Source organism: Heterodontus francisci, chromosome 1, assembly GCF_036365525.1.
Source record: "Heterodontus francisci isolate sHetFra1 chromosome 1, sHetFra1.hap1, whole genome shotgun sequence".
Classification (NCBI taxonomy): domain Eukaryota; kingdom Metazoa; phylum Chordata; class Chondrichthyes; order Heterodontiformes; family Heterodontidae; genus Heterodontus; species Heterodontus francisci.
This window is the reverse complement of record NC_090371.1, coordinates 58,488,167-58,507,132: the sequence shown is the minus strand read 5'-3', so window position 1 is coordinate 58,507,132 and position 18,966 is coordinate 58,488,167. Positions and strand designations below refer to the sequence as shown.

Sequence of the window (18,966 nt, the reverse complement as noted above, 5' to 3'; positions counted from 1 at the left end):
CACCTCAGTGAGCTGCCGGCCAATCACCGGGCTAGCAGCTTGTCGTCCCAGCAGCGCCAGCGGGAGCGGTGGCCACTGCTGGGACTGCAGCCCAGCCGACCAGATGGATCCATGAGTGAAGGTAAGTTGGGCATGCCTCGCCAGAGAGATCGGTCCTTCCCTGGTGAGGCTGGAGTGGCCGTTTGCAGGAAGGATGGGGGGGTGCTTCTTGGGTCCCAGGGGTGGTTTGGGAGGCAGGGGCGGCCCTCAATCGGGCACCCTGTGTCAGACTGCCACGGCCCCCTTCTCCCGGGGTGCGGAAAGGCCAGCAGCTATCATTGGGCGGCCTTTCACGTCCCTAGCACGTCTGCTTACCACGGGTAAAATACCCGTGGAGGTGGGTGAGAGCCCTTAAGTGGCCACTAGGGCCTTGATTGGCGTCAGGCGGGCGGGCGGGCCATTCCCCCCCCACCCCACCCGACCACCGTAAATTCGACTGGAGGCGGGAGCAGGGCAGGTAGGCCTCCCGGAGCCTCCCGCTCAATTTTACACAGCCCCCATGCCACCATCCGACCCACTGGGGTGGCGTAAAATTCAGCTCAATATATCTACACCCTAATCTAATATCTTCTCTTTCTTTCAGTGTCAGTGCTACAATGGACTAGTCCTATCGACAGAGAGCTCCATTGCAGTCTATGGAACCTTGCAAGTTGTGCCAGAAGGCAAAATGGTAAAGATATTTTCAATAAATAGGAATGTAAGAATGTGTGAATGTGAAAAGACTAATTAGTCTATCTTGCTCAACCAGAGCCTACCTCCAAAGTATTTTTGTTTCCTGTGTACAATGACTTGCTTCATTTTAAATGGTTCAGAGGACAAACCTCAATTGAATTTAGTATCCTTCAAATATTGATGGAATAAGTTATGGCGAAGAAAAAGTGGCATAGACAAAGTGAATTAGAGAAATAATGGACCTCAAAACATTTATGGATACATTATCTTACCTGTATGCGTATATCCTTTATTTTATGTAATGAGTGTTTCACCTGTATGGACTTTCTACAGTGTCCCATATGCTTGACAAAGGAATAATATAAAACTAAAGTAAAGAGCACACAAAAGTGCAATGAATGGTATTGATCCAAGGGACTGGAAGAAATATGAAGAGCAAAGGAAGACAAAAAAGATTGTGAAAGTTGTAAAAAGGGAATATGAAAAGTAACTTGTGAAGGATAGCGAGATTAACGCACAGTTTTTACAATTACATTAAAAGAAAAAGGGTAGTCAAGGATAATGTGGGCCCTTTGAAACATTTATTGGTAATATTTCAAATGAAAATAAGGAAATGGCAGACTTGTTGAATAATTGCTTTGCATCTACATTGCCCCTCTACATTGCTTTCATTGATCTCACCAAAGCCTTTGACCTCGTCAGCAGACGTGGTCTCTTCAGACTACTAGAAAAGATCGGATGTCCACCAAAGCTACTAAGTATCATCACCTCATTCCATGACAATATGAAAGGCACAATTCAACATGGTGGCTCCTCATCAGAGTCCTTTCCTATCCTGAGTGGCGTGAAACAGGGCTGTGTTCTCGCACCCACGCTTTTTGGGATTTTCTTCTCCCTGCTGCTTTCACATGCGTTCAAGTCCTCTGAAGAAGGAATTTTCCTCCACACAAGATCAGGGGGCAGGTTGTTCAACCTTGCCCGTCTAAGAGCAAAGTCCAAAGTACGGAAAATCCTCATCAGGGAACTCCTCTTTGCTGACGATGCTGCTTTAACATCTCACACTGAAGAGTGCCTGCAGAGTCTCATCGACAGGTTTGCGGCTGCTTGCAATGCATTTGGCCTAACCATCAGCCTCAAGAAAACGAACATCATGGGGCAGGACGTCAGAAATGCTCCATCCATCAATATTGGCGACCACGCTCTGGAAGTGGTTCAAGAGTTCAGCTACCTAGGCTCAACTATCACCAGTAACCTGTCTCTAGATGCAGAAATCAACAAGCGCATGGGTAAGGCTTCCACTGCTATGTCCAGTCTGGCCAAGAGAGTGTGAGAAAATGGCGCACTGACACGGAACACAAAAGTCCGAGTAGATCAGGCCTGTGTCCTCAGTACCTTGCTCTATGGCAGCGAGGCCTGGACAACGTATGCCAGCCAAGAGCGACGTCTCAATTCATTCCATCTTCGCTGCCTCCAGAGAATACTTGGCATCAGGTGGCAGGACCGTATCTCCAACACAGAAGTCCTCGAGGCGGCCAACATCCCCATCTTATACACACTACTGAGTCAGCGGCGCTTGAGATGGCTTGGCCATGTGAGCCGCATGGAAGATGGCGGGATCCCCGGGGACACATTGTGCGGCGAGCTCGCCACTGGTATCAGACCCACCGGCCGTCCATGTCTCCGCTTTAAAGACGTCTGCAAACGCGACATGAAATCCTGTGACATTGATCACAAGTCGTGGGAGTCAGTTGCCAGCGTTCGCCAGAGCTGGCAGGCAGCCATAAAGACAGGGCTAAAATGTGGCGAGTCGAGGAGACTTTGTCCTTTTTCCTGCCAACTACTGAGGCGCAAGGGGAGAGCCAACCGTGCAACAGCCACGACAAACAAATTTCTCTGCAGCACCTGTGGAAGAGCCTGTCACTCTAGAATTGGCCTTTATAGCCACTCCAGGCGCTGCTTCACAAACCACTGACCACCTCCATTGTCTCTTGAGTTAAGCAGGCCCAAAAGAAAAGAAAGAATCAGTCTTCACATTAGTGGAAGAGAACAATATACCTGATATTCAAGGGTAACTTAACCAAAGTTAATGTAAACAAGAAAACTAAATTAATGGCAGTAAACACTAAAAAAAAAAATCCAAGGACCTGATGGTTTCCATGCCAGGGTTTTAAAGGAAGTAAGTGAAGAAAGTGCAAATGCTTTAGCCATAATCTTGCAAAGCTCTTTGAATTCAGGAATTGTCCCTTTTAGATTGGAAAATTGAAAATATAACGCCATTTTTTAAAGGAAGGTGAGAGAGTAACCTGGAAGTTACAGACCTGTTGGTCTAACATCTGTTCAGAAGTTATTGGAATCTATAATGAAGTACAGAGCGACTAAGCACTTAAGAGAAATTTGAGTTGATTAGAGAGCCAACCTGAATTTTTAAAGGATAGGTCATTCTAACAAACCAAATTGAACCTTTTCAGGAAGTAACTAAAGTAGAAGACATGGGAATGTCTATGGATGCAGCTTATATGGATTTTTAAGATGCATTCAATAAGGTTCCACATAAGAGACTGTTAGCTTAAATTAAAACTAATGGAACTGAAAGCATATCATTGACCTGGCTAGGAGATTAATTAGACAATGGAAGATGGAGAGTCTGGATAATGAGGAAGTACTTGAATTGGGAGAAAATGACTAATGGTGTCCCTCAAGAATCTATGTTGGGCCCTCAACTATTCACGATATTTATTAGATAATTCAATAGAGAGCCATATATCCAAATTTTCTGATACAAAGATTTGTAGCATCATGACTAATGTTAGAAGCCTTAATTTACAAAGAGACTTTGCTAGATTAAGTGAGTAGGCAAAACAGTGGCAGATGAATTTCGACACAACTAAGCATGAGGTCATCTATTTGGAACCAGAGAAGGATAGATTGGAGTATTTTGCTTTAAATGGTGAAAAGCTAGCAACAGTGGAGGTCCAAAGAGATTATGGCATCCATGTACACAGATTACTTAAAGTAGGTACAAAAAAAAATCCAAAAAACTAATGGAATGTTAGTATTTAAAAGTAGAGGGCTAGCATGCAATAGGGAGGAAGATTTACTACAGCTATACAAGGCCCTGGTTTCACCACATTTAGAGTACTGTGTACAGTTCTAGGAATTGGACCTGAGGATTATATTGGCCTTGGAAGGTGTGCAAGCCTATTTTCCTTGGAATTTAATTTTCCTTGGAATTTAATTTTTTTTTATTCATTTGCATGCAGATGTTCTTGACAAGGCCACCATTTATTGCCCTTCCCTAGTTTCCCCTGATATGGTGGGGGTTAGCCACGTCCTTGAACCACTGCATTCTGTATGGGGAGTGTACTCCCACGGGGCTCTCGGGTAAAGAATGACCATTTTGGATGAGGGTCCAGAAGGTGAATTGAGCTTGTGAAAATGTGACCAAATTCAGCCTATGCCACAAGGAGGAGGGTGGAGAAAGAAATGTTGCCATTTAATATATTTTATTTAAAAAGTAATGAAGCATTTAGTCTTTTTCCTGTAACTTGCTCCAACTATGGATTGAATCCTAATTCTGAACTGAATATTTTGGATATTAGGTAACTTTTTACTGACATAAGTGTGTACACTTCAAAAGTAATCCAATGGTTTTAAAATGCTTTGCAATGTTATATAAATACTCCATCCTATCTTCTCAACCTCTGTGGAAATTGGAGCTAATAGCTTGGCTGACAAATGGGGAGTTTTAGATAGTCAGTATTTAATAAAAATGCATTTTTACCCCATTTGATCTCCTTAATTTCACTTGTCATTTCCAGGCTCCGGGGGGTCATGAATTGATTTGTGATTACTGGGAACTGATCGGTTTGGCTCCAGCTGGAGGTGTGGATAACTTGCTCAATGAAGAATCTGATGTAGATGTGCAGCTCAACAACCGTCACATGATGCTCCGAGGAGAGAACATGTCCAAAATCTTCAAAGTGCGCTCTGCTCTGGTGCAGTGCTTTAGGGACCACTACTTTGACAATGGCTACTTTGAAGTATGTTTCTTTAAAACTTATTCCATGCTTTATTTGTGGTACTTGCAAGGGTGTCAAATTGAATGTAATCATATTGTATTAAGACACTGAAATATCTTGTCAGCCCTCTGGTGTCACAGTTTTATGGGGTTGAAAGCCTCCATGGTGTTTTGCTGTGAAGAATTTCATGGAAAGTGACTGTCCTGCTTTCAACATAGTAATGAGTGTGATTACTCCAAAAATACAATAGTTTAGAATAAGTTGCAAGGCGTGTGTTTTTGTTTGTTGCATTAATGCACCTAAATCTAGAAAGGATTATAATTGTGATCACAAATTATTTAATTCCGGTAATCCAAAGAATAGCAAGAGTCTCCAGTGTTAAGTTGAGAAAATAGATTGGCTTAAAACTTGTACGTTGGCATCAGTTTTTTGCCTCATTTTGCTTTCCACTCTTTCTGCTGTATCCTGCGCCTTAATTGAGGCAGGTGGATGCTGTTCCTGACTCAGCTACAAGGTTGGCTAAATGACTACATTGGTATGTGGGAAATGTCTCGCATCTGTTAAGCTTTTGTACAGATGACTCAGTTTGTGGATCTACTCCGTGGGTAATTATATATGAAAGATTCTCATTCTATCACTCTGGGTTAGCATGTTCACCCACCATTAATGCTTTGTTCATCTGAGAATGTAACAGAGAATACAGTCTCTGGATTTAGATGACATTGCAAATCAAGCAGAATTGAGTAAACACTCACTTCAAGCCGTGTTGTAATGTGTACTTTTCTGATTTGTGATCAGAGTTTGTCACCTTGACCAATATAAGCAGGCATAGTGAGTTATTAAGTAAGAAACAGTGACTTTTTTTCCTTCCCCTACATATTAATGATTTGTCAACTTCATATTTCTCTGTTGCAGGTCACTCCACCTACCCTGGTCCAGACACAGGTTGAGGGAGGTTCTACACTATTCAAACTGAACTATTTTGGTGAAGAGGCCTTCTTGACACAGTCTTCTCAACTGTACCTGGAGACTTGCATCTCTTCTCTGGGAGATGTTTTCTGCATCGCTCAGTCCTATCGTGCCGAACAGTCTCGGACACGCAGGCATCTTGCAGAGTCAGTACTGTTTCTTCTCTATGTACGTCAATGAACTAATGGGGACCAGCACTGATTCTAAACTAGAGATTGTGAGATGTAAAACCAGTAGAGTCATACAAGTGCAATTTTGTAAAGTTGGAGCCAAAAACTAAAACAAATGGAATTTCTGCCTGGTGTTACATAGGTAAATGGCAAAAAAAAATATAAATCTTTCTACTGCTGTTCTGCACACTTAGCAACCTTGTCTTGGCTAAAAAGTGAAAATTATTTTCTGCAAAACCACATTATCTATGTAACAATGTGCTCTGTAAGAGATTGACATTGAATCCTTTGTGATTTGACTGTTGAAAGTCACGAGCCAAGCAATTAGTTTTTCAAGGCTATTTATTGAATAGAATAAACTGTTAGTTCAGTTGAGTGCTCCTTTAAATGGGGGCATATTGTGTCTTTTGCAGGATCTGAAATGCCTGCTGTGGTAATTGGGTCACTTTGGATAGTTTGCCTAAATAGAATATGTTAGGTTTACATGGTTCATAAGCTAACATTCATGAAGAAATAAGAATGTCTTGAGAATAATATGGTTAGTATCCAACATTAATGTCTACAAAAAGAGAGCATCAATTTATTTTATTCTGGGCTATTTCATCAAACACAATTACCTAGTGTTTTGAAGGCACAACATTAACATTAGAGATTTACCAAATGCTGAGCCTCACTAATGTCTGAGACTTTTGGGGAAGTTTAGTTTTCATAACTCTTAAGTGAGCACTAGTTTGTGATCTCATTATAGCTTTAGTCTGAACATGGACACGAGTCAGAGTAACTGCCCTTGAACTCGAGGCTTAATTCTGCCGAGTACGGCATGAGGAGTAGTAGTAAAATTTAAGTTAATGGCAATTGAAGGGGGGAGCTCTCCAGTGGTTGGAGCCATACTTGGCACAAATGAATTTGTTTGTGGTTCTTGAAGACCAAGCATCACAGCCTCAGGGCATTGTTGCAGGGCCTGGGATCAAAGTCAAACTACCTCTGAGCCTCAGACTGAGTATCTCAGTCAAAGATCCTTTTGAGGCTGGGTTTGCATAAAAATTGAGTCCTTTACAGAGAAGTACTAGCAACTACTAGGAACCCAGGCTGTGCCTGTCCCCAGATCAACTCATAATAGTCTGAACATTGCCCAGCTAATTGAACATAGATTGGGGATTGAAATGAGACTGCCATGTCATTCGTAGCTGATATACTCACTGGATAAACACTTTAGCTGTCGTGGGAACTATAAATCTAAGAGAATTGAATCGAAATGGGTGTAAAATCTTTTGTGAAATTTTTCAGATACTCTCATGTTGAGGCAGAATGTCCATTCATTACTTTTGATGAGCTCCTCAACCGTTTAGAAGATCTTGTTTGTGATGTGGTTGAACGCATCCTGAAGTCACCTTATGGGGAGCTTGTGCGTGAATTGCACCCAGTAAGTAAACGTTTGTTATTGTTCCTGTTGTATGTACTATATTCAGTTGTATATTGTCGGAAGTTTTATAGTGACATCTGTATAAAGTAAGCTTTAAAAAAAAAAGCATCTTAATTTTTCAAAATTGATTCATGTTAAAGTTTGTGTTTGCAAAAATTCAGACTAACTGAAATGATGTACTCTCCATCTTGAAGATTCTGTTCATATAATCCCTTTATTCATGTTGTTTTTTAAAATTAGGATTTCCAGCCTCCTCAACGCCCTTTCAGAAGAATGAACTACACAGATGCCATCAAGTGGCTAAAAGAGCATGATATTAGAAAAGATGACGGAACCTTCTACGAATTTGGAGAAGTAATATTTTTTCTGGAGTTTGACCATTTTTCTGTTGGGAGTGGGGGAGTGTTGCACAGGATGGAGGTGTTTAGACAATAACTGAAACACTGCTATACATGTTATGGGGTCCTTGTCCAAGAACCATTGCTGAAATGTGGGTCCCTTGTGTTCTGAATTTGGTAGCTTTGGCTTGAAATTTGTTTTTTTCTTTCAGTTTTTCTGAATGATGCACTGATATAGAAAATTTGTGTTTAAAACTTAGCTTTGCTGAATGGTCACAAATATGGTTCCCTGCAGATTGAGTTTTTCGATCTCGGTGCTAACTTTAATACATTCCTCTACATTGCTGTTTATTTATTTATTTTTATTTCGCGATACAACACTGAAACAGGCCCTTCGGCCCACCAAGTCTGTGCCGATCATCAACCACCCATTTATACTAATCCTGCATTAACTCCATATTCCTACATCTCCACCTTCCCTCAATTCCCCTACCACCTACCTATACCAGGGACAATTTATAATGGCCAATTTACCTATCAACCTGCAAGTCTTTGGCTGTGGGAGGAAACCGGAGCACCCGGCGAAAACCCACGCGGTCACAGGGAGAACTTGCAAACTCCACACAGGCAGTACCCAGAATTGAACCCGGGTCGCTGGAGCAGTGAGGCTGCGGTGCTAACCACTACGCCACTGTGCCGCCCTGTTGTAAACATAAATTCCTTTTGCTAATTTAGTTTTCAGATTTGTAACTTACCAGCTTGTAATCAACCACAGAAGGAACAAACAGGAATTCAAGGAGTAGAATATTGGTGTCTTTTGAGACCATTAATCTTTAAAACCCTGCAGTAATGTTTTTGTTATAATTTTATTACCTGCTGAAAGTGGCATTTTTTGCTGGGGTACAGTTCAGAGGGTACTGGCAGTCTCCAGGCTCTCCCCCAAGTGACCATTGTCTAGATATGCATTATACAGCGTGTCAGTAGGCTTTTAGAGAGATCACAGCTGAGATCCAATTCATCCTCATGGGTGTATTCCACACACCCCGCCCCTCTGAGTTCAAAACCCTCCACAACAAATTGTGAAATTGAATTCAATAAATCTGATATTTTGTGGGCTAGCACTAGAAAATGGCCATACAAGCCACTAGACGTTGTTTAAAAACCCATTTGGTTCATTAATGTCCTTTCAGGGAAGGGAACCTGCCACCTCAGTTTGGCCAACATTACAGTTCCACATTATGTGATTAAATGACTCTTGTGGACCTCGAGGCAAAAGACAATAAAGACTGCCCTGTCAATCTGCCCCACATTTCAAGAAGATTTTTTTTTAAAGACAGTACATGGTCTGTAGACAGATGGAACTCCTTTTTTATTTCAAAATTTATACTTCGTTTGAGTATTTCGCAATATTCTTATAGATCTAGCTGATGGTAAAGCCCAATATGGTCCTCTTGAAGTGCAATTAACTCCCACTATCTGATATTCATTCCCAAAAGTTCTTTGAGCGCAATAGAATAGTGTCCTAACAATTATGTCTATTTATACATATATCCAAGTTGCATTAGTAGAAGCGCATTGATACTTCGGATACACTGAACACGTTTGGCTTTCTGTCACAGGATATCCCAGAGGCTCCAGAGAGACTGATGACTGATGCGATCAATGAGCCTATACTGCTGTGTCGTTTTCCTGCTGAAATCAAATCATTCTACATGCAGCGCTGCCCAGAGGATCGCCGGCTTACTGAATCTGTGAGAGCACTTTAGATTTGACATTCTTATGAAGTGACCATGGATCTGTATTTGAATCTAATCCTAAAATTACTATGGTCCAGTGTTGTTTGTAAAGGAAAAATTATATTTAAGATACTTGACTTCATTGCTATCATGTGTCAACCAGTAATAAAGTATTTATGTAGTGACTTCAGCATGGAAAAATAGCTCAAAGTGCTCTACAGAAGTAGACAAAAAAATCAAAAGGCAAGACAACGAAGAAGAAATTGGGAGGGATGAATATAAGACTTGGTCAAAGAGGTGGGTTTTAAGGAGGACAGAGAGGCTGAGAAGTTTGGTTGGGTGTTCCAAACAGTGAGGCCTAATTGGGTGAAAGCACAGTCACCAGTGGTGAGACAAAGGGGGAGTGGAATGTACAAAAGGCCAGAGTAAGACGATGGAGGATTTGGTAAGGGTTGTAGGGCTGGAGGAGATTACAGTGATATAAGAGGCAAGGTCTTTGAAGGGATTTCGAAGATGAAAATTTTAAATTTAAGGCATTGGGGAACCAGGAACCAATGGATATGCAAGGATGGTATGATGGGTGATTGTGAATTGGTGTGGAATAGGATATTGTTACGACCGAGGCAGGAGGAGAGCACTGTTTATTCTAGTCCCACTTCTCCACAGGTCACAACATATATTTAAATTTTCCCACTTACCGATACGGTCAATCATATACTCTTATTTATCCCAGAATAAAACACACCAACCAGGTTTCTTTAATGAACAACAAAGTTATCAGTTTATTATAAAACAAGTCTTAACCAGTAATGAAGCACAGCATAAACACACAGATTGAAGTATAACAGTTCCCTTTTTACCTTAGCCCCTCACACTCGCACACACATACATACATACATCGGTTAACTGGAAAAATAAAAGGGAATTTTGCTTTAGAGCTCTGTTACAAAGAAAAACAGACAAAAAACCACTTAGGCTGAATACTTTCTCATTCTTGAAAAAAGAAGATACGGAAAGATGTCCTTTTGTTTTGGTTTGACGCCCCAAATGCATATAGACAGCTGTCACTGGGATCTTCCTAGAACAGCTCTGTCTAGGCAATGTTGAAGATCAGTTTGGGTAGGCTTTCCAAGAAATGCAGCTACAGAGGCTTTAGATAGGCCTTCCAGCAGAAATGCGGCAACAGGGGTTTCAGTTCCCACACGTTCAATACGCATTGTTTCTTCAAATACAGGAGGAAAGAGCAGACTGACACACTGGATATGCAGGGTTTCTTTCCAAGAGAGAGAAAGAGATGAGCTAGGTTTTCTTGGCAGGCAAAAAACAACTGACTTTTTTTTTACCAATTCAAAGTGAAACCAAGTGAAGTCTCCTGACCTCTATAAATCTTGACCTATCATTTCTCTGTAAACATCTTCAAGTCAAAACAACAAGCTCCCTGCTGGTATTTTATCTGAAAACAGGTGCCTTCCAGTAAGGGGTTGTTTACAAGCCAAGTCCAGGAAGCCTTCTGGTGACCTCTTTTTAAAATAAACACAAAGTTCAGCATCTCTTCAAGCTTCTAGATAAATCAATGTCCATAATTCAATTATAAGTCCTTAAAAACATATTTTACAAAAAAATATAAGCACACTCATAACAATATGGGCAGCAAAGTTTTGACTGAGCCTGTTTATAGAAGGTGGATGATGAGAGTCCTGTTTGGAGAGAGCTAGAATAGTTGAATCTGGAGGAGACAAAGCCACGAACAAGTGTTTTAGTAGCAGATGTACTCGGATAGCAGTAAATATGGAAGACATTACAAAGGGGATGAGGAGGATATGGGAGCTGGCATGTGAAGGTATGGTATTCAATTTAATTTCTTTGGAAAGCTTTCCATTTTCGCCTCTCCTGAAGGCATTTGTTGAAGTGGTGTCAGCTCCCTTCTATTCATTCAGTTAAGTGGCAATTCTTATTTGAATCTAGGCAGTGAGAACATGACTGCTGAGACTAATCCTGTCCTCGCCCACTTGCCATACATGAGCACTTTCCAGCAAGTGTCACTATAAACCAACAGAAGCAGGAACTCTGACTGGTTTTTCGTTCCTTCCCTAGCTAAGGCCAGTCATAATGTTTCTACTGTCACTTGGCCTGGTATGTAACTGAGTTTGAACCTTTCTGCTCTGTATGCGTCAGTAACATACTGCGCAGTGCATTTACCCCCGAACCAGTGGTAAAACCTCGGTGTATTTTCTGACAAAACTCTCTTTCTCAGACGATCAGGTCTTTTTTTTCCTTTTTAATTAGTCACCACAGAGCTCTAACTTCAACTGTAGTCAGTGAATTTTGGAGTAAATTGTCGTGGCTTCAAGGATAAATAGATATCTGGGCCTGGATCTTGGTCTCCTCCCGACATCGGGCTCCGTGGGTGGGGGAGGGTGGGGGCATGGTGAAGTGCGGAAGATCGGAGCGGCAACGGCCCGCCACTGAACCCGACGCTGGGTTTCCTGGGCCGGGAAGAGTAAGCTCTGGGTGGGCCCTCCGCCACTCTGCGATGGGACCCGACTTTACATATTTAAACTACCTGTTGCATGAATTAAAATGAAATCCGGAGCAATCTTACCTGCAGTTCCAGATCTTCAGTGCAACGTGTGGTACTCACGCACCGTCACTTTCCTATCCAGGGAAAGCTGGCGCCACCGAGTGGGGAAGGGGGGGATCTCTGAATTTGTAGTGTAGTGGGCGTGAGGGAGGGGGGTGAACTCTGCATGTGTTATGTAGTGGGGGGAGGAAGAGGTCAACTCTGCGCTTAGTGCAGTTGTTGGGGGGGGAAGGGGTCAATTCTGCAGTTCCTTTGCAGGGCTGGTAGCCCTTTACAAATGGCACCAGCACCTGTGCAGAAACAGTTGTTGCTGTTCACGGCATCGGCGAGGCCACCCCTGCCACGTGATTGGCAATGCCGCCCTGCATATGATAATGAGCTGCCAGGCTCAAGACCGCGGCGGTGCACGGCCCATGCGTGTCAGCCATCTTTTCTTTATGACTGCACCCGGGAATTGTGACGTGCGGCCCCAAGTTTCAGCCCCTGGTATGGTAGTGAACCATACAGACTACAAATGTCCCAGGTTCAAATCCCAATCTACCTGTCTAGTTGGTTTCAATGAAATTGACAGTAAGGGCTTCACCATTTGTCTTGGCATCCCTGGGGTAGAGAGGGAAAATATCAGGCTGCGTATTGATTATCACTACTGAGTGACCAGGGTGGAAAGCATTCAAATGTAGATGCAGAATTATGGTTTCTAATTAGGACTGATTAGCCTCGCTGTGAGTCCCTTCCGCCCAGAATAATGTGCATGTTGGAGATTCATGCATGAAGAATGGCCACTTGAATGAGGTTTGAGCAGATTGCTGGTGTCTGCAAAACAGGTCCCCAGCCTTTGAGAGAGAGGAAAAGCTCTGCTTGACACCAGTTCATCTTGCAGTTAAAAGATGCCAGTGGCGTTGTAAATTCTGCTTCTGTGGTTGCTGGAGGCTAATCACCTCAGCCCCAGGATATTAGTGTAGGAGTTCCTCATGGCAGTGTACTAGGCCTAACCAACTTCAGCTGCTTCATCAATGACCTTCCCGCCCTCTCAAGGGCAGAAGTGGGGATGTTCTCTGATGATTGCACAGTGTTCATTGTCTCAGGCGTCTCGAACGATAATGAAGCAGTCTGTGCCTGCAAGCAGCAAGACCAGGACATCATTCAGATTCTGGTTGATAAGTGGCAAGTAACATCCGTGCCACACAAATGCCAGGTAATGACTATCTCCAACAAGAGAGAATCTAACTATCTCCCCATGACATTCAACGGCATTACCATCACTGAATCCCCCACCATCAATATCCTGAGGGTCACCATTGACCAGAAACTTAACTGGGCCAGCCACATAAATACTGTGACTACAAGAGCAGGTCAGAGACTTGGAATTCTGCGGTGAATAATGCATTCCTGACTCCCCAAAGCCTGTCGACCATCTGCAAGGCACAAGTCAGGGGTGTGATGGAATACTTCCCACTTTCCTGGATGAGTTCAGCAGCTGCAACAACTTTAGAGGCTCAACACCATTCAGGACAATGTTTGCCCTCTTGACTGGCACCTTATCCACCACTTAAGCATTCACTCCCTCCACCATCAATGCACAGTGGCAGCAGTGTGCACCATCTGCATGATGCACTGTCGCAATTCATCAAGGCTCCTTTGACAACACCTTCCAAACTTGTAGCCTCTACACCTAGAACAAGGATAGTAGGCGCGTGGGAACACCAGCACCTGCAAGTCACACAACATAGTGACTTGGAAATATAGCACCATTCCTTCACTGTCACTAGGTCAAAATCCTCGAACTCCCGAACAACACTGTGGGTGTATCTACACCACATAGACTGTAGAGGCTCAAGAAGGTAGCTCACTACCTCCTTCTTGAGGACAGTTAGGGATGGGCAACAAATGCAGGCCTTTCCAGTGACACCCACACCCCATGAACAAATACAAAAATATATAAATAGTCTAATTTTTCAGATTGAAAATGCTGTACTAATGTCAAATATTTTTTCTTTAATTTGAAAGGTTGACGTGCTAATGCCAAATGTTGGTGAGATTGTGGGAGGGTCAATGCGTATCTGGGACAGCGAAGAGCTGTTGGATGGTTACAAACGTGAAGGCATTGATCCTACTCCCTATTACTGGTATACTGACCAGGTATGTTGAAACAGTATTTATTAGATTACTTATCGAATGAAGGTTCACAGCCTTTTCTTTTCACAGGGAGATTTCAGGAACTGTCCTTTACACTTCTTGTTTTTGCAGCTTATATATCCCTTCTGTGAGTATCTGCAGGCATCCATTTTCTGCATATTTGTGCAAGTGGTACTTGGGTGACCTCCCAATGTCTATGTTGCTTGATATGGAGCCTGAGATCTCCTTGGCCTGTTTCGGTTAGTATTACACCATAAGTGTATTTATCAACCTCAGCCCTCATAGAAAAAACAAAAGTCTATTCCCTTCCACTCACCCCCCACCTCCCTGACCCCGTTCCAACAACTTGTCATGAGCTCTCTTATCAAAGTGGAATTGAAAGATTTAAATTGGTATAACTGTGTAATTGTTTACGACTAATTCAGATAAAAGCTTGTAATAATATTCTAGTCCTGATTTCATTCGTGTGGATTATTTAGATTCTTCATTTTTAGTTACTAGTGTCATGCTAGGTCTCCATGTGCCAAGAATGAGACACAGTAACTTTGTCATGAGCAGTGATTTTAAACTGTTACTGGAATAAGGGGAGGACTTGTTGAACAGATCAGCCGTGGCAGGAAAAGACATTTACATAGTAACAGACGGTGTTTGGAAGGACAAAGCAGCCATTCCCTGACTTTCAACCCACAATGGACTTTTGATCACCAGATGTTGAAGGTGGGGAGCTCGCATTTCCAGGTTGACTGCTAAGATGGTCGAATAGACAAACGGACATGTTCAAAACAGCTGGTCACATGACTAACGTGCTGGGCAACCAGAGTTTTTTGAACTTGCACAAACAGTTTGGAGAGTGTCTGTTTGTTCCTGGACTGAGAAGATCTCTCCTGTCTGCTTCCATCTGTTTTTCTCACAAGCCTCTAAATCCACTGAAGACACATGAACTCCAAGAGAGAAAAGTCTCCTGCAACGAACAAGGTTTAAGAAGAATACTGGCCCCAACGAAAAGCAAGATCTACCTATAATCAAGGACTCTACAGTGAGCTTGAAGAACCGTAACAACAACTCTTCAGATATTGCCTCAAACTTTTCCACTTTATTTTTCTTCTGCTCTTTTCTGTCTCTATTTGCATGTGTATATTGCGTGTGCATGCTAGCATGGGCACGTTGTGTATCTGTAGGCGTTAACCGAATTAAAGTTTAAGTTTTTGAGGTGTACAAAATCATGAGAGGTATAGACAGGTTGGATAGCAAGAAGCTTTTTCCCAGAGTGGGGGATTCAGTTACTAGGGGTCACGAGTTCAAAGTGAAAGGGGAAAAGTTTAGGGGGGATATGCGTGGAAAGTTCTTTACGCAGAGGGTGGTGGGTGCCTGTAACGTGTTGCCAGTGGAGGTGGTGGACGCGGGCACGATAGCGTCTTTTAAGATGTATCTAGACAGATACATGAATGGGCAGGAAGTAACGAGATACAGACCCTTAGAAAATAGGCGTCCTGTTTAGATAAAGGATCTGGATCGGCGCAGGCTTGGAGGGCCGAAGGGCCTGTTCCTGTGCTGTAATTTTCTTTGTTCTTTTGTTCTTTTACTAAATTTCAACTTTTCTTTTAAACCGAAGAAAGCCTGTTTGTGCTGGTCTCTGCCTTATAATTGGAAAGTGGTGAACAAGGATTCACCAAGTGGGAGCTAAAACACGGCATGTTTAAAATTAAACCCTGTTACAGTAAGACCAGGTGAAAGCTGCAAGGGGCGGCACAGTGGCGCAGTGGTTAGTACCGCAGCCTCACAGCTCCAGCAACCCAGGTTCAATTCTGGGTACTGCCTGTGTGGAGTTTGCAAGTTCTCCCTGTGTCTGCGTGGGTTTCCTCCGGGTGCTCCAGTTTCCTCCCACATGCCAAAGACTTGCAGGTTGATAGGTTAATTGGCCATTATAAATTGCCCCTAGTATAGGTAGGTGGTAGGGAAATATAGGGACAGGTGGGAATGTGGGAGGAATATGGGATTAGTGTAGGATTAGTATAAATGGGTGGTTGATGGTCGGCACAGACTCGGTGGGCCGAAGGGCCTGTTTCAGTGCTGTATCTCTAAACTAAACTAAACTTCTTTCTGACCTGGTCATAACACTAGATTTTTCAAACATTTTTGTAACATTGAATTTTCACCCTAAAAGTGTACCATTGATTTGATCTCCCTAATTTCTTGTGGGTTTGGTTTTTTTCCCCAAATTTGTTTTCCTGTCAGTTTTCCCTTCCCCTCTCCTGACGATGTGAATTATTTTCTAGGACAAATTTCATGAGTATAGGTTATTTTTTGGTACCTTACCAAATGCGTGGAAAGTTCTTTACGCAGAGGGTGTTGGGTGCATGGAACGCGTTGCCAGCGGAGGTGGTAGACGCGGGCACGATAGCGTCTTTTAAGATGTATCTAGACAGATACATGAATGGGCAGGAAGTAAAGAGATACAGACCCTTCGAAAATAGGCGACAGGTTTAGATAGAGGATTTGGATCGGCGTAGGCTTGGAGGGTCGAAGGGCCTGTTCCTGTGCTGTAATTTTCTTTGTTCTTTGTTCAAGTGTGAGGTACACAAAATGTCAGTTTGATTCACTTCACACTCTTGTCTTTAACTGAGGAGGTTGAAGCTCCATTCAAGGGCTTGAGCTTATGATTCAGTCTAAAACTTCACTGGAGTACTGAAGGAAACTCACCATTTGATGAGTGCCTGTTTCATGTTCCCGTAGTCCAAGTGGGTGGTGCTTTTTAGCAATGAGTTCACTCAACGTCCTGGGCAACGTTGCATCAGCAAAAATAAATTGATTAATTGTCTCATTGCTGTTTATTGTTTTAAAAGAAAATTTGGCAGCCAATTTGCATACACAGAATCCCACAATCACTTCAATGTAATTCATTGTTGTGAAGAACTTTAAGATGTTGTGATAAGGTGCAAGCCTTTTTTTGCACGGTAACTGTTGGCTGTTCAGGGGACACGATAGCCCACTCGTGTCCTGTCATCAATCAACACTCAGTCCTATGCACTTCCAGAACTCGTCACTGAACAACAGTTAAAAGCAGGACCCCTGGACATTTTTCCAGCTCCTGCAACCTAAGAGCACTGAGGCTAAAGGTAAGAGGTAGTACACCCACTGCTGCCCTTTTTTATTATTTCATGGGATTTGGGTGTCACTGGCAAGGCCAGCATTTGTTGCCTATCCGTAATTGCCCTTGACAACTGAGTGGCTTGCTTGGCCAACTCAGAGGGCAGTTAAGAGTCCGCTGCATTGCTGTGGGTCTGGAGTCACACATAGGCCAGACAAGATAAGGGCGACAGATTTCCTTCCCTAAAGGACATTAGTGAATCAGAAGGGTTTTTATGACAACCGATGATTATTTTACAATAATGGCACTATTACTAAGATGAGCTTTCAATTCCAGATTTTTAATAATTAATTCATTTTAAATTCCACCAGCTGCCATGGTGGGATTTCAAAATGTATCGCCAGGGTATTAACCTGGGCATCTGGATTACTAGTTCAGTGACATCTCCCCGAACTTTGAACTGAGTAAAGAGTGGGGATTGAATCTGTGACCTTCCCAGACTTTGTAAATTAAAAGGAAAATGGTCTTGCACTTTTATATTGCATCTTTTCGCTTCTTGCAACGTCCCAAAACATTTCACAGCAAATGAATTACTTTTGAAGTGTATTTGCTGTTATTATCGGAAAGCATTGCAGCCATAAGGTACTATGTAAATACAAATTGTTTGGAGTTGGCAAGTTTCAACAAAATTCAAGGAGATAAAGAACCCAATTAATTTTTTTTGTTGGTTGTGGTAAGTAAGATGTAAATATGGTCTAGGAGTGTGGGAGAACTCCCTGCTGTTCTTTGAAAAGTACCGTGGGATCTTTTACGTCTCCTTTGAATAGGTTGACTGTGTCTTGCTTTGTGTCTCATCTAATAGATGGTAGCTGTGATAATGCATTGTAATAAAGTGTCAGCCTAGCTTGCGTGTTGAAGCCTCCTAGTGGGGCTTGAACGCACCATCATCTGACTCTGGAAATTCATGCTGAAGCATTCTAAGGAATTTAGTGAACTATATTTATAGAAGTAACTTACTGATTTATGTTAATGAAATCTGGGCTAGTAAGGGTTTGAGCGCCTCTCTTTGATGCATGTACTTTAAAATTTTTCCGAGTAGAATTTTGTGGCTACTTGAAGAATTAATACTTGTTGAATAGATGCCTGTTTAGCTGACCTTGATTTTTGCATTTCCATGTACACTGTTAATTGGCATTCTTATTCCTTCTAGCGGAAATATGGCAGTTGTCCTCATGGTGGCTATGGCTTGGGTCTGGAGCGTTTCTTAACATGGCTTCTCAACAGACACCATATTCGTGATGTATGTTTGTACCCGCGCTTCGTTCAACGTTGTAAACCATAACATCTGCTTGGTGCAACACTGTAAAATAAAATAAATTTAATGTACTTTACTTGCACAAAAAAGCAAAACTGTTAAGTGTACTGCAGATCCATCAGCAACTGAAAGTACAGGCTATGATTTCAGGTCGAGGCTCTGCTGTACCCTGCTTTGGGTTATCTGTATTTTAAGAATTGCTTAAAGACTGGAAAACAGTGGATCTTTGTCACCAGTGAGCCTCCTTTTCTTAATATGTAATTGTGGTTTTGAGAATGCTTGTGCTCATAATTTACAAGAACAATAAATCATCCTGAACAGTATTCCGTCCATGGGTTTTATTTTTCTGTAAATTCCCCCATGTTGTAGTATAGTCTCTTTAAGGCGTGCACAGTCAACTACTAACAACTGATTGTAACAGATAAAAGATGATTTCCCATGATGCTGTTTGTTGCTTCAGTCTCCTAAAATGACCTCATA

The 18,966-nt window shown here is 42.4% G+C and overlaps 2 protein-coding genes across 2 annotated transcripts in view; one reads left to right on the top strand and one right to left on the bottom strand.

Annotated features, from left to right (window-relative positions):
• The window catches only part of nars1 (asparaginyl-tRNA synthetase 1), a 45,804-nt gene extending 26,995 nt beyond the window's left edge, over positions 1–18,809 (top strand). Inside the window, exons 8-15 of the mRNA XM_068030980.1 lie at positions 623–709; positions 4,530–4,751; positions 5,646–5,845; positions 7,157–7,292; positions 7,533–7,646; positions 9,250–9,381; positions 13,955–14,086; positions 18,382–18,809. Coding sequence (XP_067887081.1) covers positions 623–709; positions 4,530–4,751; positions 5,646–5,845; positions 7,157–7,292; positions 7,533–7,646; positions 9,250–9,381; positions 13,955–14,086; positions 18,382–18,513 — 1,155 coding nt within the window. The 3' untranslated portion in view covers positions 18,514–18,809. The remainder of the gene's footprint in view (positions 1–622; positions 710–4,529; positions 4,752–5,645; positions 5,846–7,156; positions 7,293–7,532; positions 7,647–9,249; positions 9,382–13,954; positions 14,087–18,381) is intronic.
• Positions 1–18,966, bottom strand: part of onecut2 (one cut homeobox 2) — a 193,709-nt gene that overhangs the window by 2,429 nt on the left and 172,314 nt on the right. The gene's annotated exons all lie outside the window — the stretch shown is intronic.